Here is a 21,442-nt window from a genome sequence, read left to right as displayed (position 1 = left end):
AACAGCCACCTCTGCCTCCACTGCAGCCGCCCAAGCACCGCAGGGCCTCTTGATCCCCTTCACGCTTTTCATAATCCCATTCTTATCGCCATGACAGCCTCCGAAGGCCAGTTGTGATCTATGCCTTATGAATGAGGAAACTCAGGTCCAGAAAGAGTCAGTCTGAAGACCAACTAAATTCCTTAGGGGTTATCAGCAGAGGCGCCAGAGAGAATCAAATCCAATCAAAAATCTGACGAATGTACTGAACTATTGTTGTTTCCAATAACCCGGGGTTGCAAACTCAAAGTTCGAACAGGAGACACCCAGATGATGGAATGAGTGGAGTGGGCCAGAGTCAGGCAATAGGGAGGAGGGGGGACTGTGGCAGGCTGACAAGCACACGCCCTGGATGCAAGAGGCGGCTGCAGCTCAGCTCTAGCTGGCGGTGGCCTTGCCGGGATTTCGTCTTTTAAAAAAAAATGGTGAAATTTAAATTTTCATGTGTTATCTTCCAACTCTTAAATGTCAGTCCCCCAAAATTGGTTTTTAATACCCAAGGAGGGAGATAAAAACACATCTGAAGGCCAGATTCAGGCTGCAGGCGAACAACTCCCCACCTCTACAATAACCAAATCAGCCATGCAGATTTCAACAGCTGTTGCTGTTTCCCCCTGTGGTCTCCTGGGATGCAAGCCAAGCATCAGAGGCCTGTTTCTAAAGGGCCGCTTGCGAGCGGATGCTGTGGACTTACATCTCAAAATCCGACAAACTCTGGTCTTCGGATGTTTGACTCAAGTCTCCAGGCACCTGCCATCAGGAGAGGGGGAGGAGGAGAGAGAAAACACATCATGGTTACCATGGTTTGCATAATCATGGGGAATTCTGCCTCTCAATGATCTCCGAACACTTCCTGTTCAGAATGAGGTGAAGAAGCAGTTACTGGAAAACAATAAGAGATTCTGTGGAAGGATGGTTAGAGACGGAGTCACAGTAACAAAAATATGCCACCATGAAAGATCTCAATTATCTTCATGGAAAAAGAGGACTGTTAATCCTATTGAGATCATCACGGGCGTGTAAAAGCATGTAATTTTGGAGCTCTAGAGGCCTAATTAGGAGCCGAGAGACAAGATATCAAATGTGCAATGGCAAAAAGATCCACCGCCACGGTGATGAGCATCACACACAGACAGGCCTGGTGTGTGAGCACAAACACAGAGGCCAATGTCTGTCCCCCAGATGGCTCCATCCTTTCCCCTCACACGCGTGAGCAATTTAAAGCAGCCACCCATCACTTTCTCTTCTGACTCAGAAGGGCCCCGTGAGAACAGGATTGGGTGCAAGAAAATAAACCGCCTGGCGGGACAGCAAGTCTCACGCACAGTAGACAGCAAATGGCCAGCACTCGTAGATGCTCAATTAACTGTGACATGGGGACTTCCCTGGCGGCCGAGTGGTTAAGACTCCGCGTTTCCACTGCAGGGGGCACAGGTTCCATCCTTGGTTGGGGAGCTAAGGTCCCACCTGCCGCGCCATGTGGCAAAAAAAACCCCAAAAAACAAACAAACAAACAAAAACTTTATGATGTTATCCTACGCTGGGAATGAGCTTCCTTTTGTGACAGGGTCGAATTTAAGCAGAAGAGAATTGAGGACTGTGGGTCAACACAGAGAGGAACCAAGAGGGACCAAGTGGAACAGAGGCGGGTACGAGGTGACGAGGGACAAGGGCCGCGTGTTTCACACTGTGCACCTGTCGAGGCCTCTGTGCCATCCTCGGTCTTCATCAACTGTGAGAACGACCCCGGGGTGGGTGACGTCCCCCGCCCCCGGGGGCTGCACTTGTCCACGGCCACACATGCAGGAAGGGGACGTGAAGCCAGGTCTGTCCAACTTTCAAGGCTCTTCTGGCACAAACCCTTAGCAAACAGAGGAAAGGCCAGCTCAAAGGTGACAGGAGAAGGTGAGACTCAGTAAAGTCCTGCCTGTACAGAGGGTAAGAAGGCTCTAGAAGGCAGTCCCTTTTGGAGGTAGGAGGAGGCAGTGGTTATGCATGGCTCTGGGACCACAAGGCTCACGACCGAATCCTGAGCTCCTGACTGTGTGGCCACGAGCGAGTCACCCGACTTCTCTGTGTCGCACTGTCCTCATCATAAAGTGGGTATAACAGAAATACAAAGTGGGTTGTTCTGAGGACAAGAGGATTTGATACGTGTAGAGTGTGTGGAACAGTGCCAGGCAGGTAAGAGGGTCTCCTTCACTGACTTGCATACTATAATAATATGACAACTACTGAGAAGTTGTCTGTTATCCTTGACACCAGACACAAAGCTGCCTGCCACCTAGGGGTGTCCCACCCCATACATGGCAGCCGCAAGGGAGGATGGCCCAGGCTGAGCCCTTTCCAGGTTTCTGGAGTTAAGCAGCTCAACTGGGCTCCAGGCCATAGGCTTTGCTAAGGAGCTGCTCTTAAGAGATTCTTTCAAACTCAAAAATTGAGAAAGCTGCCTAACTGCTTCAAACAACATCAGTTTCAAAAGACCAGGAACTCCCTGGGCTGGGGGTCAGGGTGGCCCTGCTGTTAGAGGGACTGTCATTTTCCTCCAGGTGGCTGGGGTGAGAGCTAGTACAATCTACTGGGGGGAGGCCACGAGGCTGTGTGTTCCAAGATCCCTAAAAACATCTACATCCTTTGACCCAGAAATCACACTCCTCTGTTATGCAGGGGAAGCAGTCAAAGACACCAACCAAAAGTTACATGGAAGATCATTCCTCTTTCCATGCTTACACAAGTCACAGAAAAAAGAATCTAAAGGTCCAACTACAGAGGAATGATTCAAGAAGTTATGACCGTAGGAGATGCCTGGTTTAAAAAAAAAAAAAAAAGTTACACACACACTCACGACACAAAAATAATTCTGGGAAACTATATAAGAAAAGAGTAACAGTGGCTATCACTGATAATAGATTAGGAGTGGCATGGGGGAGAAAAATGACGCTTATTTTTCATTTGCTATCTTTCTGTAAGATTAAAAAATTATCTTTTGAGTGAATTGCTTTCAAAGAAGTTAAATGTGCTTTTGAAAAATGAGATAGCATTCCACGTGCAGTTACGAAAACATCTCCAAGACAGACCATCAGGTGAGCACAAAAGCAGGGTACAGACAGTGGGTCTAATATACTATCTTGGGTGCAAAAATGGAGAATGAAGAATATCAACTTGTATTTGTTTGGTTTTGCAGCAAAAGGTATAGACGTGAACTTCAAGGCACCAAGCAAAGGGGCACCAGACTGGGTGCTGGGGGTGAGGTGGGGTGGGACCTAGGCAGTGGGGTGGGAGCAAGGTTATTTATTCAACCCTCTTTTGTATCATTTCAGTGTTGAAATAATCTAATACTACCAATTAAAAATATAAATTAAAATGTATTATCTCACCAAAAGAGTGCTTTTGATAAATTTCTAATGGCACAGAAAAAAAGCCCCTGGTCTCTGTTTAATAGCAAGTGGCTGTGGGGAATTCCCAGGCGGTCCAGTGCTTGGAATTCTGCACTTTCACTGCCAAGGGCCCAGGTTCAATTCATGGCCAGGGAACTAGGATCCTGCAGCAAGCCACATGGCACAGCCAAAAATAAAATTTTTTTTTAAAAAAAGCTGCTATGAACTGCAAGTGCCCAGTGTGAGTCCTAAATATAACTTACAATGGCCATGGATCAATAAGGTTAGGATGAAAGGGATCCCAAAGACAGTGGGGTATCAGAGAGAGGGCAGTCAGACGGATTCGTAGCATGAATCTGAACTTTCCTGTACTTTCTACAATGAAGATGCATTAGTCGTGTAACTGCTAACAGATACATATTACACATTAAATATGCATATTACTGTGTGAAGTAAATAAAATATTCCTTCCAATCTTCCCCCACAGGATGGGAGAGGCTGTGCCTCCAGTTTCCTATGCGTCAGGGATGGAAGAGGGCTAAGACAGGCTCTGAAGTGCCTCGGCACTCCCCACCCTGGCCGCCCCCCGCCAACCCCAGAAAGCACGCTCTCCTTGGCGCTTCCCCATGGAACCCAGTGCCTTCTCTGATGGGCCTGCAGGGCGGCTCTTGGCCTCTCCTCTTGGAGCTGCCTCTCAGCAGCTGGGCCTGGGGAAGGTCCTCTGCCACAGTGCGAGGATCAGGGAAACAGATTGGAGGAAGGACCAGAGACTTGAGAAGGCGCCAGTGGCGTCATTAGATTGCATTCAAATGCAGCCTCGTCTCAGACCGGACGTGAACAGAGCTTGGACTCGGGGTACCTCATTCACAAGAAGGAAAGTTCTGACTGTCTGCCAACCAGACTGAGGGGAAAGGTGACCAGAAACAAAATATAAGGTGAGGTTTTTAAGGACAGATGTCATTTTACAATGCTATGAACAAAGAGCTTCCTCAAAACAATTGATTTTTAAAAGAAGGTATTTTCCTAACAGACAAATTTCCCTTTAGGGATGCTTACTTATAGGAACCCTCTTGGACAGTGGATTTAAGTATCTGGGGGTAGTTAAATCCTTCCGGCTCAGGAGCTTTTCTTCTAATCACTGGCATGACTGACATCAGAAAACCAGGAGACATATATGTGTCTGCATGAGTTTCAGGGAGTCTGGCTGAAAAATGCATCCATGAACTTTCTGACCTCAGGGGAAGAGATCTTGAAAATCAGGCCAGGCTTTACAGCAAGTGCAGGATGATAAATGATGGACAAAATTATTAAACATCTTAACATGCTGTCTTTTCATGCTGTCTACCCAGATTGGAGCTAGACAGCATGTGGGGTTTACAGCAAGAGTCCAGAGAGCTGATCTGACCTTATATACTGGCAGTGAAAGAAGTGTGAGGCTTTGTAAGAAAAATCAACTGTCTATTGACACTGGCCACAAACATCCCTCGTGCCTTCCTGAAGCCCTGGGCATCTCGGAGGACACATCTCTGCGATGGAGTCTTCTCTTTGGTTCCTCCCAACATGGATACACGAGTAAGCGTGGTCGTCCTGCTTCGCTTCTCTCTGCCCCGCAGAGAAGGCGGCTCACAATCTGGCCTGCAGTCTGGGGGGTCAGGGGGCAGTACACAAGTGCAGGGAAAGGCAGAGCCTGTGGCTGGAGAAGCAGAGCAGCCAGGATTTCTGGGTCTTTCTGGAGCAAACACCCAGGTGCTGCATAAACGAGGATGTGGAGGGACAGGCGAGACCCACAGACAACCAGCATCCTTTTCCATCTCTGGGTACACAAGTCAGCCTCCACTGATCATTAGAGAAGTCACGTGGCTCAGCAAACTTGGGTTTCTTCCTCGCCAATCCCATGACAAGCTGTCAGAAAGCAATAAAGATGGCAGGCAGAGGGGGCCAATGTGCGCTGAACACCTACTATGCGCCAATGTATTCACACATTTAATCCTCAAACACTGTGAAGCAAGTATTATGGCAACTCATGCTTCCCTCCTTCCCTCCCCCTGCCTCTGTGCATGGCTGGCTCTTTTCACATCTTTCAAGATTCAGCTGAAAGATGACTTCCTATGAGATACCTTCCCTGACCACCGGAACTAAGTTGATTCTGCACTGCCACCCCCTACTGTTCCCAGTGCTCAGGCTACAATTATTCCATGCTGTGTGTTGGTCCCTCCCTGCGAGCTTGGGAACAGCAGCTTCCACATCCTCTCGTTCACAGGCCCTGGCACTCCATGGGCACTGACTGGGCATTTGTGACTGAGGAAGCGAGTGAATGATGTGGGAAGCTCCATTTCCACGGAAGTGTCAATCAAGTTTTAAACTGCTCTGGAGCAAATTCGAAATCATCCTGCATGAGAAGGATCAGTTGGTTTGGAGATAAGAGGAACCAAAGGAAGAGAATCATATTCTCTGTCTTCTAATTACAGGGCTCTCTGACTCACTGCTCAAAAGACAAGGCAAAAAGGCAGATAATACAGGACAGCAAATCTTTGTCCCAATCATGAAAAAACACTCATAATTTATGTTTTCCATTCACTTTCTCACACGTCCCTCTTTCCACATAGCCTTCCCCTTAAGCAATTAGCTCTCACTTTGCACTGCCAGAAACGACAACTACTTCCCATCCTGCCAACACCTTACTTTCTCATCTCACTTTTTAAGAAGGAACAACATGTGAAATGCAGGGCTCTGTTTCCAGCTTGGTCTCGGGACCAGAGGACAAACAGGCCCAGGCCTGCTGCTTTGAACACAAAGCAGGCCTGGGCTTTCCTTGCCTCCGGGAGGCAGCTACCAGGTCTGGACCATGTTCAGGGTTCTGTGTTTATCTGTTAATTTGTTCTTTTGTTTTACAAATATACAATTACAGGCATCAGCTGAGGCCAAAGACTCTCCGCTGGGAGTAAAGAACTGGCAAATAAGAGCTTTAAAGAGTTTTTAATTCTATCCTCTGAGTAGCCCTGGAAGCTTGCACAAATGCAGGCTAGCACACTTCTGTGAATTAGTTTTTGATGTGCCTGTTTTTCCCAAAAGACTCTGAGGGTCTCGAGGACAATATTCTTAGAGCCCCAGATACTATCAGGTACATGCTGACTGCTCAGAGCATGTTCCCAATGGATGGACAGATGTACAGATGAACAAATAGAAGGGGGATGGGATGGTTGGGGGAGGGCAGAGATGAAAGGGGAGGAGGTGTGAGAAAATTATCTAACTGACCAAGAATGGACATCTAGTTTCTTTCCAAGCAATTAAGATGCACGGACAACATATGTACAAAGGGAATGCTAAGTGGCAGTTACTCTCATTCTTCATGGGCAGAGTTCAAGGGTGTTGGACAGGACAGGCATTTGGGGCCCAGCAGTCTCCACCCACGAGTGCAGGGCCAGCTTCTCCGCCACAGACACACACACCCTTGCTACTCAGACGTTCAGTCTGTAAATCCATACTAGGTTCCTCTTATGGGCCAGTCACTCTGGGTACCAGGGAGGCAGCAGGGAACAGGGGAGATGAAGGCCTGGGGCTCACGGAGTACACAGTCCCTCCAGGGAGACATCTTTAAACACTGATAGCACAATTATGGTGTGAAAGGTCCATGGAGAAGCATCAAGATAACTAAGGTGTTTGGGAAGGCGATTCGGGAAAGAGGTTTGGAGGGACGGTGGCTGGGAGGACAGCATGGCTCTGGTCTCTGCTCAGGTAGAGGGAAGCCTCCGAAGGGATTTAAGCAAAGGAGAGACTAGGCAAAGCCCTGTTTGAATAAATCAGTTTGCGCAGCAGGCAAGAGGCGACGGCCAGGAGGCTGCGGTGTGAGCCTGCGCATGCGCGTCCGTGCACACGCGCGCATGTGCGCGCACACACCATCGTGACTGCACACTGGATCACTCGCCAGCCTGTCTGCCCGTCGCCTTTTCAACAAATTTTTTAAGCCTCACATGTAAAGAAAGTACAAATCCACAACCGTCTACAGTCTCTCTAGGCTTAATCACTAATAGAAAGCTATCCTTCAGTCATAAGTTCTCGGCCACTCTCTAACGAGACTTAGGCTTCTTAAGGAGGAGCTGAGAGCACCCGACACATCCATCCTCACTCCCGCTGCAGATGAGGACGCCCAGGGCTGAGGAGCGGCCAGGCCCCCCTGCAGGCTTCGCACCACATCCGGGGGTCCTGCCTGCTGCTGACAGGCCTCCAAAGTTTCTAGTAGCTGCTGCAAGGGTTCGGTGGCCAGAGCCTCCCCTCCCCCAACGCCCTCCTTCCGCGGGGGCAGCTTCCACTTTGACCCATTTCCCACACCGAGTTTCCAACACAGAGCTCCTTTTAAAGAACAGGTTACACAAGCATGATTACTTAAGAAGAAAGAAGTTTAGAAATAAACTTGAATGAATGAACTTAAAATGAATAAACTGCCTCATTTCACCATTAACTCCCATTGAACAGCCAGAGAAACGGAGGCAACAGAGCAACCGGAGGATGCCAAAGAGAAGCGGAGTTGTGCAAACTATAGAATCCAAACCTGCTCTCACCAGGATTGCGCTGTAACTGGAGGGTGAATGTAGGATTTTCTTAAACACACGGCAAACAAGTGAAATTGTCGCTTAGAAACTGGCCAGGGACCACCAAGCAGCATTTAATAGCATTAAGGTGTATCAAGGAGGCTGAAGAGGCAGGTCAGAGGAGCTCATTACTGCAGACGGGAGCGGATCCGGGTCTATCTGGGTTGACTCGCTGGAGACACCAGGCTGTAAGGACAACAGAAGCCCCTCTCTAGGCCTGTTATCCCAAATGCTGTCTTCTTGCAGACAGAACACCCCTCATGAACTTGCACGGCCAGGTGTGCCACTAGGGAAAACCCTGGGGGGGGGGGGTGTCGATCATTTTTACACTTCTGGTCCCTAAACCCAGTACCTCCCCAGAATCAAAATCAGCAGCTGGCAAACTGTGGCCCACAGGCCAAATCCAGCCTGCGTTTGCAAATACGTTTTCATTGGGACACAGTGATGCTGGTCTGACACGTGTGTGTATCACCTAGAGCTGCTGTCACACTCTGTCTCCAAAGTTCAGTCCGTGTGACAGAGACAGTACGACCCACAACAGCTATTTACTCTGGGCATTTATGGGAAAAGTCTGCCAACTTCTGCTGTCACTCACGGCTGAACAGATGTAGAAAAATTATCAGTAATTTCAGGGGACACGTCCTTCTTCTTGGTGGGGAGGAACAAATGTTTGTGCTCCACAGCTTCATGGAATGACTTTCAGTGGCTTGAGAGTAAAAAGATCTGGATGGAGGGGGAGGGATAAGAAATGACATTTGAGGATCCAGGACCTTATTTACATTCATTTACATCATCCTCACAGCAGCCGTTTAATATGAGGATTTTGTGTCCCATATTCTGCGAGAGGCTCAGGGACGCTCTGCAACGCGCCCACGGACACAGCAAGAATTCAAAGCCAAGTCTGGCTGAATCCCAAGCTGTGCTCTTTTTACTATACCTGCTGCCTCCCCCCAGAGACACGTGGGTACAGAACAAGAATCCAGGCTAATCTCTGAAGGAAGGAATCTGTTCCTTGTAATGGGAAACGAAGACACTCGCGCAATCAGAGCATGCATCCGCCTGGGCTCCCTGGGGCGACCGACGCGTCTGGACTGTATTTCTGCCGCTACAAGTGTGATGATCACACCAGCAAACGAGCAGGCACTGCTGACTCCCAGATAAAAGCAGAATGACTCTGGGATGTTTCCTCCCAGGATTCTTTCTGGGGATTTAATTTCTACCCCTCAAAAAGAGAGCCACACCCTGGAGGCTGCTTCAGGCACGTGGGGTGGGTTGGAGGGGTGAGTTTATCGGCAAGTTCTTTTGTGATTCACTCTGGCTGCCCAGGTCGCCGGGAAAGACACAGGGTCTGGAGTCTTAAGGTGAGGCAGACCTGGGCCTTGCCACTTACTAACCATGACGTCTATGCCCCAGTTTCCTTTCCTGTAAAATGGGGCCAGAACTCACCCACCCCAACCTCTGCCCAGCCAGCTGCCTGCACGGTTATAGTACATCGTTCTCAGCTGCCATTTCTCACCTTCCCTGTCGCCTCCCTGCACGAAAAAGGTGACAGGAAGGGGAACTCGGACCAGCTCTGGACTTTAGTGAACTTGCCTTCAGCTCGGTTTTTTGTTTGTTTTAATTAGAATCCATTTTCCACGACTGAGAACCCACCATCTCTCCCAATCTGTCTCTGGGGCAGCCCAGGGCCGCCCACCAGCTACTCCAAGCAGAGCAGCCCCGGCCCCACCGGGAGGAACGGGCACGCGAGCAGGCCATCTGCGTTCTCCTAGGCCCGGCATTTCTCACCCCAAGCAGCTGTGCCACAAGCAGGTGAGAACTGCCATACCCACGTAGCCCCGCGTGCCTCCCAGGCGGTGCTAAGGCCCTGAAAGCAGGACGCCCTCTCGGTTTCTGCACGTCAGCAACTGACACGTGCTACTCTCTGTTACCTGGTCTGTCCTCTCTACCGGGACAGAAGGCTTCTTGTTTCATTTCTTACCCTTCACCTCCTCGCTTATCAACACTGAACTTGTATTTCCACATGTCTGTGAACAATACGGCCCAGGCTGAAAACGCATCTGTGGGTTTCCCTTCCCTGTACTTTCAAGGTTTCGATTTTTCTTTTTTTTTAAGCAAACCACTTTTCTGGGTCGCCCTGGCTGCTCTGTGGGGCATCACCCTGGTGGCCGCGGGCTAGGAGACATGGTGGAGAGCAGGGCAGCAAGAGAGAAGGGCACGGATGCCAGAACCCAGCGTCCAGGGGCCCGCTCCCAAGTGCTGTGAGCCTGGCAAGTGACTAGACCTCTCTGCGCCTCCGTTTCCTTCTCTGTAGAATAACTACACCTCCCTCGCAGGGTTGTCCTGAAGAAGTGAAACAACTGATGTGACGTGCAGGGAAGAGAGCTGGAGAGTCAGGGCTCCAAGTGCAGCTGTGGCTGCATCGCCAGAGCGGCCCAGCATGCGAAGGTCTAGCGAGAGTCCTCACAAGGCCAAGTATACTGGGCTGGACGTGGAGACGGATCTTATGCTTCCAGAAGGTCTGAGCACCTCTCACTCATCACACCCACACAGCAGCCCGGGGCTTGGGCCCGAGCATCTGCATCTGCCGTTGGTCCTGGAGAACATGGTCCATCTGGCTGCCAGCCACAATGGATACCCTCTGTGTCCTTTACATGAGCAAACCCTAAAAAGGTGACTTTGAAAAGTCACCCAGAGTCACCTCATTTTGTCTTTTTGGTCCATCTAGACCTATTATTGCCATTTGCCAATATAGCAGTTGTCCAAAGCACATGGCTTTTCCTTCATTTGCATGTTTGTTCCAGAGGTTTGGGGCCACTGATGGAGACCGAGGTGGGAGGGGACCACAGGCCACTTGCTGGGGAGAGGGGATGCTGGGGCCCAGCCAGGTGAGAGCCTGGGACCCTGCCCTCCTCCCACCCACCCCAGCCCTGTGTCCTCCCCTCAGAGGCCTGGAGCCCCGTGGGACACAGGCTGAAACCCACCACCCTGGAGAAACACTCCCGACCCCGAAGGAGGACGATCCCCAGGCACACCCTCCAGGAACCCTGCACTCACTTCCTGCCACTGGCCACGTCCACTCTGGGTTCCTTCCTCACCCAACTCTCCAGACATGTACCTTTCAAGGTTGGTATCTTTCAAACCCTATGAGGCTGAGGTGCCCTCCACTCAGTAAAGCCTTTATAACGTGTTGTTCCTCTTTTGCAAAGAGAGCTAAAGGCTGCCCTGTGGTATCCCCATGGCACTGTGCACGTGTGTCTGTTACAGCCCCTCCCACGTGTGTGGAGATCACTGGTTGGCTCCCTACTTCCCCAGATGCCTGTGAGTTGACCGGGCACCAGGCTGTGCTTTCACTCACCTCGGATGCCCAGGGCCTCTCATGGGGCCCGGCCACAGGGTAATAATCCGTGATGACCTCTGTCTTTCTATCCTAACAGAAAGGGCTGGAAGGGTAAGCACCAAACGCATCAGGACGGTCGGTAACCTCTGGGGAGGGGAATGGAATTGAGGGTGATTGCCAAAGAGATTTTGACATCATGTCTCAATGTTTGCACGCAGAATACATTCATGGAATACTGGTGCCTTCCAAAAAAGTCTTTTTTTAAAAATAATAGATGTATTGAGTTGCATGATGGTCCCCCTCAAATGGTATGTCCATATCTTAAGCCCCAGAATCTGTAAATGTAACTTTATTTGGAAAAACAATTTTGTTATTAAGCTTAAGATCTTAATTAAAGATCTTAATGATGAGATCATCCTGGTTTACTGGGTGGGTCCTAAACCCTACGACAAGTGTGCTTATTAGAGACACAGAGAGAAGCAGGAGAAGGCCGTGCGAAGACAGAGGCAAAGACTGGAATGATGTGGCCACGAGCCAAGGAACGCTCGGGCCCACGAGAAGCTAGAAGAGGCAGGAAGGCTCTTCCCCTGGAGTCTCCAGATAACGCTGGGCCCTGCCACTGTCGATACCCTGATGTCAGACTTCTGGCCTCCAGGACTGGGAGACTAATGTGAGTTGTTTGAGGCCACCAAGCTTGTGGTGACTTGTCACATTTATCGATCTCAGGCTCGGCGCCAGGCCCTGGGTTACATGTCTTAAATGTGTCACTACCCTGAGGGGTTAATGCTATTATCATCCTCAGTTTACAGATGGGGAAACAGATACTCAGAGAGTTGACTTCACTTGGTCAAGGGCACAGGGCTGTAAGTGACAGAGCCAGAAGTGGACTTGGGCACAGGGTCCAGAGTCCACACTGGGCTGTAACATGTAGTGAAAGAACACAGTTTTGGGGTTTGTCAGGGCTAAGCTTGCACTGATTCTGCCATCCTAACCAAGGCCCCCGACCCCTCCAAGCTTCACTTTCCTGAGTTATAAAGTGGACAAGTAATACTTCCTTGCTAGGCTTATTAGGGATTAAGTGAAAGAATGAAAATAGAGAGTCTGGTGTATTGTATCCCAGTGCTGGGTACAGAGGAGGCACTCAGCGAGCATCTCCTGAAGGTGTGGATAAGATCGCGTCAGGGTGCTATTCACAGGCAGGGATGGTCATATCAGAGGCCAGGGGTAGGAAATGGCTGGAAGACATGTTCTTCCACGAGCAACACGATGACTGTGGGCACAGACCATTTCCTACATTCCCTCACCCGGCCCGCTCCACTATGCTGTCGGCTCTCAGAAACACCAGATGGGTGGGAGGATGGATGAGTTGATCAATTCCACAGGATAGTTTTGGCAGCTGGTCAGCCTCAGGGGTTCCACTGTGCGAGAGCAAAAGGTGATGGTACTGATGGCAGAAAGGGAGAAAGAATTCTTAAAGCTGAACTCCTGTCCTCCAACACTAAAAAGGCCCATTCCCGAACCAGCGCCTGAACAACTTGCTGTGTGCCGTTCAGTGATGAACACTAGCAGTAACTCCAAGACAGCACCTTCCAGAAATACTCACATGTCAAAGTTAACAGCCCCACCACACACACACACACACACACACACACACACACACACACACACCCCCCACCCCAGCGCCTCCCACCACCAGCTAAACAATGGCCTCATCACGGCTGGGCAGCCCCCACTCGCTGCCCCTGCTGACTTAGGAAGCCAATCACCAAAACCCTCAATTAGAGCCCCAAACCATTCCCTGCAGAGATCAGACATGAGAGGCAGTCCTGCCAGGGAGAAATCTGCCGAATTTTCAATCTGTCTTTTATCAATAAGCAATCAATAATGAAGTTCTCCTCATTAAAGATGCTGGGGACAGACAATTTAACATCTGTTTTATAATTACATCTCCCAAAGTGTGACGCTTCCCCAACCCCCTTTGAAACTGATGACTTCCTGAGAAGATGTTTCTGGAACTGAGTCAAAGCAGCAAGAGTACACAGTCCTAGACCCACAGTCTGGTCCCTGCTCTGCTTCCAACCTGCTGAGGGGCAGTGGGCAAGTCATTTCCCTGCTCTGGGCTTCCATTTCCTCCCCAAGGAAAGGAAAGGGCAGGATAAAGGGGTGGACTGTGGCTGTTTGCTGCCGGTATCCACTCCCCGCCTGGGAAATTCACCCCACCAAGAGATCTGTGTGGAACAAACCCCACCCACGCCTTGATCCAAGGGTGAGCCCCCAATATCATAGGTCAGTCAGCATATCCTGTTCTGTGGCCACAGTGACTGGTTCAAGCTGGTTCAATCAGAGTGAAGCCTGGGGATTTTGCTGGCAACAGTGGACAGTCTCATTCTTTCTCTTGACAATGACTGAGAAGATGGGATCGCTGCTCACCCAGCTCTGAACCTTTCAGTTGCCTAATGAAACAACTTCCTTGCTCTGCTGATGCCACTTTGGCCTGGGTCCTCTGTTTCCGTCGCTGAAAGCATCCTAACTGATACAGAAACGATGATTCCTGCCAGCTCCAGCATTTGTTTTGTTTTATTCCATATGTTTTCCTAGGAAGGCCAAGGCCTCAGAAGAAAAACCCAAAGGAAGCCCTTCAATCCACATTGCTAAGGAGAGACTGCAGCTACTTAAGGACACAGACCATGTTAATCTTGTCTCTGATGCCCAGTTCAAAGCATAGTATGTACGTGGAACTCAGGAAACTGAGAAATTCAACACACATGGACTGAATAAACAGATCGGTAAGACAGAGGTGTAAGCTTTACTTCTCTAATCAGCATCCCCATCAGAGCCACCATAACCACTACCAGCATTATGGTTCAGTGAGTGCTACCCAGGTAACAGGCACAAAAAGCTCTGCATAGATCACCTAACTGAGGCCTCATCACCATCTTGGGAGGCAAGTAAGCTGCCACCTCTGGAAGTCACCAGGGCCACCCACAAATAACTCTGCTCTTTCCAGGTGCCTGGTAGGACTGCACTTCCTCACCCACCTGCAATGACCTGCGTCCAGGGGATTTGCTTTGCCAATGGAATAAGAGAAAAGTGGTATGTCTCATATCCAGCTGGAAGAGAGAGTGTGTGCTTGGCGAGGCTGTCAGCTCCCTCTACCAGGGCCCGGGTCTGGGTGTGAGGATGATGACAAGATATAGCAGAGGCCTGGCCAACCCAGGAAGGGCATGCAACATGGATGAGACAGAAACCACTGTTTTCTGTGATGGCATCTTGGACTTCTTTGTTACTGCAGCATAACCCAGCCCACCCTAATAATCCACACCCCATTTTATAGATGGGAAAACTGAGGCTCCAAGAGGTGAAGGGCCTTGTCCCAAACCATGCTGTTACTGAAGCAGAGAGGCATGTGTAGGCCTGGAGAACACAGAAAGCCTTAGCCATTGTTCCTCAGGTTCTAAGGAGTTGTGATCCATGCCCCACCCCCCCAACCAGCTGACTTAGGGCTTCCACTGCCAGCCTTGCCCACATGCTCCTGGTTGGAAGCCCCTGGCACTAGGAAAACAGAGGTGTTGTTCCCTCTGTACCTAAGAAAACAAGAATCTACCCTAAAATAGCAAAACTCACAAATACCAAGTTCCCCAAATCCCAAGACATGTGAAAGTACAGGCATGTAAAAATATACACAATTCAGTATAATAATACAAAAAAGAATGGAGGAAAGAAATGAAAGAAATAAAATAGAAATATTATTGAAGACCAGACCAGAGGGAGTCAGTACTCAGAAAGTCTTGCCCTACAATTTCTAGATCATAAATTTCTATACCTTATTTCTCTATAATCAAAAAGAAGCAGTAATTTTGACTCAAATGCCTCTTGACCAAAGATTGAAACAAAACCAGTTACAAGAGTCACTGTGTACTCAAAAAAACGAAACAAAACAGAGGCTTCCCTGGTAGCGCAGCGGTTAAGAATCTGCCTGCCAATGCAGGGGACATGGATGTGATCCCTGGGCCGGGAAGATCCTACATGCCACGGAGCAACTAAGCCTGTGCGCCACAACTACTGAGCTTGTGCTCTAGAGCCTGTGAGCCACAACTGCTGAGCCCACGTGCCACAACCACTGAAGCCAGCGCACCTAGAGCCTGTGCTCCACAAGAGAAGCCACCGCAATAAGAAACCCATGCACCACAACGAAGCGTAGCTCCTGCACGCCACAACTAGAGAAAGCCCGTGCACAGCAATGAAGACCCAATGCAGCCAAAAATAAATAATAAATAAATAATAAAATAAATCTTTAAAAAAAACAAAAAACAAAAACAAAACCAGTGACTGCTTAGTGGAAGCACAACTTTGCTGGCATTAGGACCTGTGAGAACATTCTCCCATGGGTGCCCCTCAAGGTGACAGGGATGTGAATTAGCAGGTGTCTTCAGCACAGTCCCATGCTAGGCAGCCTCCGAACAAACATCCCAGTGGCCCCCCTCCTGGCATTCGTGCCCTGTGTCATCCCTTGCCTGAGTGTGGGCGGGCCCTACTGACTTGCTTCTAACCAGTAGGTGAAGGTGGAGGTGATGGGAAGCCACTTCTGAGATGAGGTTATAAAAGACCGCAACTTCTGCCTTGCTGGTCTCTCTCTTACGTAATCCTGGCTAGCTTGCTTGGTTGAAGCAAGTGGCCATGATGACCCAGGGTGGCAAGAAACGTCCTCCCGCCAGCAGCCTGGGAGGAACTAAGGCCCTCAATCCAAGAGCCCCTGAGAAACTGGGTCCTGCCAACAAGCACAGGGGTGAGTGTGGAAACAGACCCTTGCCCCGTCAGGCCTGAGAGGTCTGTGGCCCCGACCCGGAGGGAGCACCAACTAAACCGCACAGATCCCTGACCCACAGAAACCATGAGATCGTAGATGTTGTTATTTCAAGATGCTGTTTCTGCCTCTATGTTTTGGGACAATTTGTTACGCAGAACTAGACAACTAGTACAATCTCTAAAGAAGTATAATGGTGAGTTTCGTTCACTGTTTCTATGCTACCCCTTCATGAATCGTTGGCTTACTGCCCAACCAGTCCCAGCGATGCTAGGAGAGTCAAAATAAGAGGGTAAAATGGAGAGGAGCACTTCCCACACTTCAGCCTGTCCTGAGGCACCGTCGTGATGTTTGCCACACTCGCATACTGCTTGCACTATTGTTTACTGATGTTATTTTTTACATCAACTCACCTTTTTCATTTATACAACTTACTCAAAGGGAAATCACTCTAGCAAATAGAAAACCAACTGCACTTGCTATACAAAGCAAACTGAATCTAATGAAAGCAAAACTTTATTAAATTCTAAGTGTCAGCACTTCTCGATGCCACCTGCATTAGAATCGCCCGAGGCAATGAGAGGGGTGCCCTGGCCCCACTGCAGGGATTCTCCTTCCGCTGAGCTGGGGCTGAGCCATGGCATCGGACCTCTAGATATCTCGGAATAGATAGTTGTAGCTTATGTGCTCTGGCGAGGGCCTGGATGCTGTCATCCCAGCTCAGCTCATGTGGGCATCTCCCCTACCACACTGTTGACTGGAGGGCCCAAGGGACAGTCCACTCTCTGCATCACTGGTGCCCAGGTCAGCCCCTGACACACAGAGGATGCTAATGTGTATGCAGTGAGTAAATAAACAAGGTGTCATCCTGGATACTGAGGATGGGCAAGATTAGACCACTGTCCCGGGGAGGGGAAGTGGTATTCTGGATGGGGCCCCGGGCAGACGGGGCAAGCCTCCTCCAGCCAGCCCTCACTCTTCCAACAGCAGTTTCTCCAGTTAAGCTCTGGCTTGTTCCCAAGGCACCGAGGAAAACACAAATTCTCTCTGCGACTGATGGATAATTTCATACTCAAATTGGAAACGCTTACACTGAGACATCATGAAAATCAAGGGTGGGAGACATATGGTAGTTCCCTGAACGTGACAGCAAATAAAAAATGAAAACAGCAGTGTCGATCATCTTGTGACATATAAATCCATGGTCCCTTGTCAGTATAGGCAACTGGCATAGGATGTTTCGCGTCAGTCAGATTCATCAAGTATTTCCTGAGCATCAACAGTCAGGATGCTATGGTGGGAAGTGAGAATAATATTCATTCATTCGTGCCACAAATACTTAATACTCTCTACAGGCACTGGGGACACAGTCACGTATACAACAGACAAAGGGCGAGACAGCAAATAAGCAACTCTATGCCAAGTGGTGATAAGTGCCACAAAGAAAAATAGAGCGGGGGGGGGGGTGCTATTTTATTCAGGGTTCTGAGAAGCTGATATTTGGTGCCTACTTTGGATGATTTAGAAGTATTGAGTCATTTAATTCAAACCTCATACAACTCTCTCTTGTGGGCATCACCCCATTTAAGGATGGGGACGTGAAGACTGAAAAAGTAAGACTCACAAGCGCCACGCTTACTAGTCCTGAAGACTTGGGGACATTATCTAGCTTGCTTGTGCCTCAGTTTCCTTATCTCAAAAATGGAATCAGGAATACGCACCTCATGGGCTTGCTACACTTGGGGAAGGATTTGATATATAAAAAGTGCTCAATGAATGTTACCCGTTGAAGGAAGGAGTGGAAATGCCACTCTCACTTTCAAGCACTTCATTATCTGATGGAGAAGCCAAAACATATGCCCATGAAACTACTGGATGATAATATCCACGAACACACCATGTTGATTTACAGCCCCCGCCTGACAGGCCCGTCTTCTCGGCCAAGTTCTACTCATCCTTCAAAACCCAAGTCAAACCTGTCCTCTCTGAAGCCTTCCAGGACAATCCCAGCAGTTAACTAGCCCACCACTGTGCCACCATTATACCTGATTCCACGTAATTCTCTTATTTGTTACTTCAGTCATTCAACAAATATGTATAAAGAGCCTCCCCTAAACAAGCCAGACCCTCCTCATACTTTACAGCAGTCATGTGGGAACACGTCTCTGTGTGTCCTCCACTGGACGACAAGCTTCTGTCTCGGCCAGAAAAAAATCAACTGGGTGTAATTCAACAGAACGGATTGATTAATAAGTAAACACAAGACAACATAAGTAGACAAAATGGCTGGTCTAGAAGGGGAAGAGGATTACAGGATTTCAGAAGTTAGAGATAAAAACAATTCAGTACTGACAAGGCCACTGGGGGCTTTACAATGATCTGGATTTTGAAGGGCGGGGAAGGTCTGGAAGGATGGGAAGAAAGGAGAAGGTGACGCGTACTCATGAAGGATACACACCAAGCTCTTCACAGTAAGGACCTCTGGGAGATGGACACTTGTATTTTATACTCTCTTCAGTTGTATAATAATTTCTTTCAAAAGTAGATTCTTATCTTATCTGTATAATTCAGTAAAAAAAAATTTTTTTTAAGCACGTCTTCTGAAAGACAAAAGGCAGAGAAGCAAGGCAATGCACTTGGAGGGCAGGAGCACAGGTTGGGGCAGGCTCTGTGGCCCACCGGCCAACAGCGAGAGGCGAGGAGAAGGCCGGAGTCAGGCCCTGCTGCAGCATTTGCCTGATTCTTCCTAAAACAAGGCTAATACTATATATAAAAAAAACAACAAGGACCTACTGTAGAGCACAGGGAACTATATTCAATATCTTGTAATAACCTATAATAGAAAGGAATCTGAAAAAGAATATACACAACTGAATCACTTTGCTGCGATTCACCTGAAACTAACACAACATTGTAAATCAACTCTACTTCAGTAGGAAGAAAAAAAAAAGCCAAAAAAAAGATCTTCATGTATGGAAGCTCTGGGAGCCACATAGCTGGCTGTGAGCCTCACAGCGGCAGGGGAAGGAGGTGATTCCCACTGGAGGCATGTGCCCTCATGCTGGCAAAGGCCATGACACCCTGGGACAGCAAAAAGGGAGGGAGGGAGGGAGGGAGGAAGCTAGGTAGCTACTTTCCCAGAAAAGAAAAAAAAATCTGAGAGGACATGAGATTTTTCTGACTTTATCAAAAGCCTTGTCCAAGTCAGATCTCGAATGCCTGGCTGGCAACATCTGTCACATCTCAAAACACGGCCACCCACTTCAGTGCGGATAAGGCCCAGAGGTTTTGTGTACCTGGGAGAACACCACTTGAACTCTGGTCAGCAAAATCCTTTTCCGCCGAAACAAGAGCAGCAGCTCTGCAGACCCAATGGGCAGGAAGCCTCAGGAATACCACAGGAAATTCCAATATGGTACCCGTCCCTCAGGAAGAGGTCATTTTCAAAAGAACAGGTCGAGGCAGCCAATGGTTTGGCTTGGTTTCCCGGAAAAGACGACAACAATGGATCCAGGCACAATCAGCTCTGGATGCCACACCACCAGCTGCCCAGGGAATCAACCTCCATGACGCGTACAGTAAAAACAGCATTTATTTCCCCTGGAAGATTATATAAACCAACTCCAAGGAGACTGGGAACGCTTCCAGAACAAACTGTAAGTGCCCTCCGATGCCCAGATGCCACTTAATGAAAAGTGAGCCACTGCTCACTTCCCAATCCAGCAGCCCCAGTTAATGATGGGCCAGGAGAGAAGGCAGAAGAGATGGGCCTTTATTTTTTTAATATTACAAAAAATAAGAAGAAATTAAAAAAAAAAAGTCACAACTGGTGGGGAAGGAAGGACTAATCAGGAGGGAACTCTATTATCGTGGAGAAAGATATTCATTAAGAAATAAGCACAGGGCTTCCCTGGTGGCGCAGTGGTTAAGAATCTGCCTGACGATGCAGGGGACACGGGTTTGATCCCTGGGCTGGGAAGATCCCACGTGCCATGGAGCAACCAAGCCCGTGCACCACAACTACCGAGCCTGCGCTCTAGAGCCCACGCACCACAACGAAGAGTAGCCCCCGCTCACCGCAACTAGAGAAAGCCCGGGCACAGCAATGAAGACCTAACACAGCCAATAAATAAATAAATAAATAATTTTTTTTAAAAAAGAAATAAGCACGTATTTAGTTAGAGGGTTTATATAAGTATACTCATGTGGTTATTACGTATCCTTGGAAATGCAGCGTGTGTTAATTTAGCAGAAATAGAATCAATTAAATTAGGATTTAGATGGACCAGTCTCGCTCAGTAGGATTGACAAGGCAGTGGAGACAGAATGGAAGAGGCTGGAGAGGATGACAAAAATGACATGAGTCAAGGACAGCGCCACAGTCTGACAGCACGGGACAGAGTCCTGAGCCCCGAGAACCACTTTTCCAGGCTAATAACATTAGACTGAGAAACCTACATGCCAATGACACCCACAACGGTTAGCAGCCAAGGAATCCAAGGTCTTGAGGGTAAACCCGCAGGAGGGGTGGGGTGGAGTCTGGGAGCAGCTTCCGTAGAAGGTAAAGAGGGAGATCAGGGATAACTTATTAAATAAAGAAAAGGAGGTCTTGTTTACACCAATAATAAGCGTGGGTCACTAGCTCAGGATTTCAATTAAAAACAAAAGAAGGAAGAACCGGCTCAGGTCAGGAAGGACTGGGTGGTAAACAGAAGGCGAGCACAGGCCTGGGAGCATCTTGGCTGGCGCTGCCTGTCGTCTCTCCTGCCGGTGCGGCTGCGAGCCGAGCGATCACACGGCCACGTGAGCCAGCAGGTGAAATGGGGGCAAAAGTTGCCTTGTAATCCTGGCTTCTGTCTCTTCTACATCAGTGGCAGGAAAGGTCTCTGAGTTATCTGTCCCCAGGCCAAGTCACAATGCAGTCAAACCAGAGAGATGCAAGTCAGGCAAAATATATTCTGCTCTTGACCTTCTCAGAGCGCATATCTTGCACAGCCCTGCGGCGCACCCCACACTGTGTAAAGACGGCCTCACAAAACACGAGCGACGGACAGGCAGCAAATATCTCCCTGAACCCACAGCCAGGGTCACTAGGGAGCCCTACATGCACACGTCTTGATGACTTTGTTCCTTGCCGGTGCTTCCTATTTGCATCAATAAGGGATCAGCCTTGCGACAAAGCTCGCACGCACTGTGTTTGCCAATCGACACAAAACTCTGATCTTACTGGAAATGTAATTTCAAAGTACCCCACCCGTAAGCCTTGGGTAGCCAGGCTCTGCCTAAACCCTAA

The 21,442-nt window shown here is 49.0% G+C and overlaps 1 protein-coding gene across 4 annotated transcripts in view; it reads right to left on the bottom strand.

Moving 5' to 3' along the window:
• Positions 1 to 21,442, bottom strand: part of SNX29 (sorting nexin 29) — a 559,063-nt gene that overhangs the window by 174,148 nt on the left and 363,473 nt on the right. For all 4 annotated transcript variants that reach the window (XM_057748481.1, XM_057748482.1, XM_057748483.1 and 1 more), the window contains one exon: positions 734 to 789. In XM_057748481.1, the coding sequence (XP_057604464.1) occupies positions 734 to 789 (56 nt within the window). The remainder of the gene's footprint in view (positions 1 to 733; positions 790 to 21,442) is intronic.

This window comes from Hippopotamus amphibius, chromosome 9 (genome assembly GCF_030028045.1).
Source record: "Hippopotamus amphibius kiboko isolate mHipAmp2 chromosome 9, mHipAmp2.hap2, whole genome shotgun sequence".
Taxonomy (NCBI): domain Eukaryota; kingdom Metazoa; phylum Chordata; class Mammalia; order Artiodactyla; family Hippopotamidae; genus Hippopotamus; species Hippopotamus amphibius.
The sequence above is the reverse complement of the archived record's forward strand: the minus strand, read 5'-3'. Positions and strand labels throughout refer to the sequence as shown.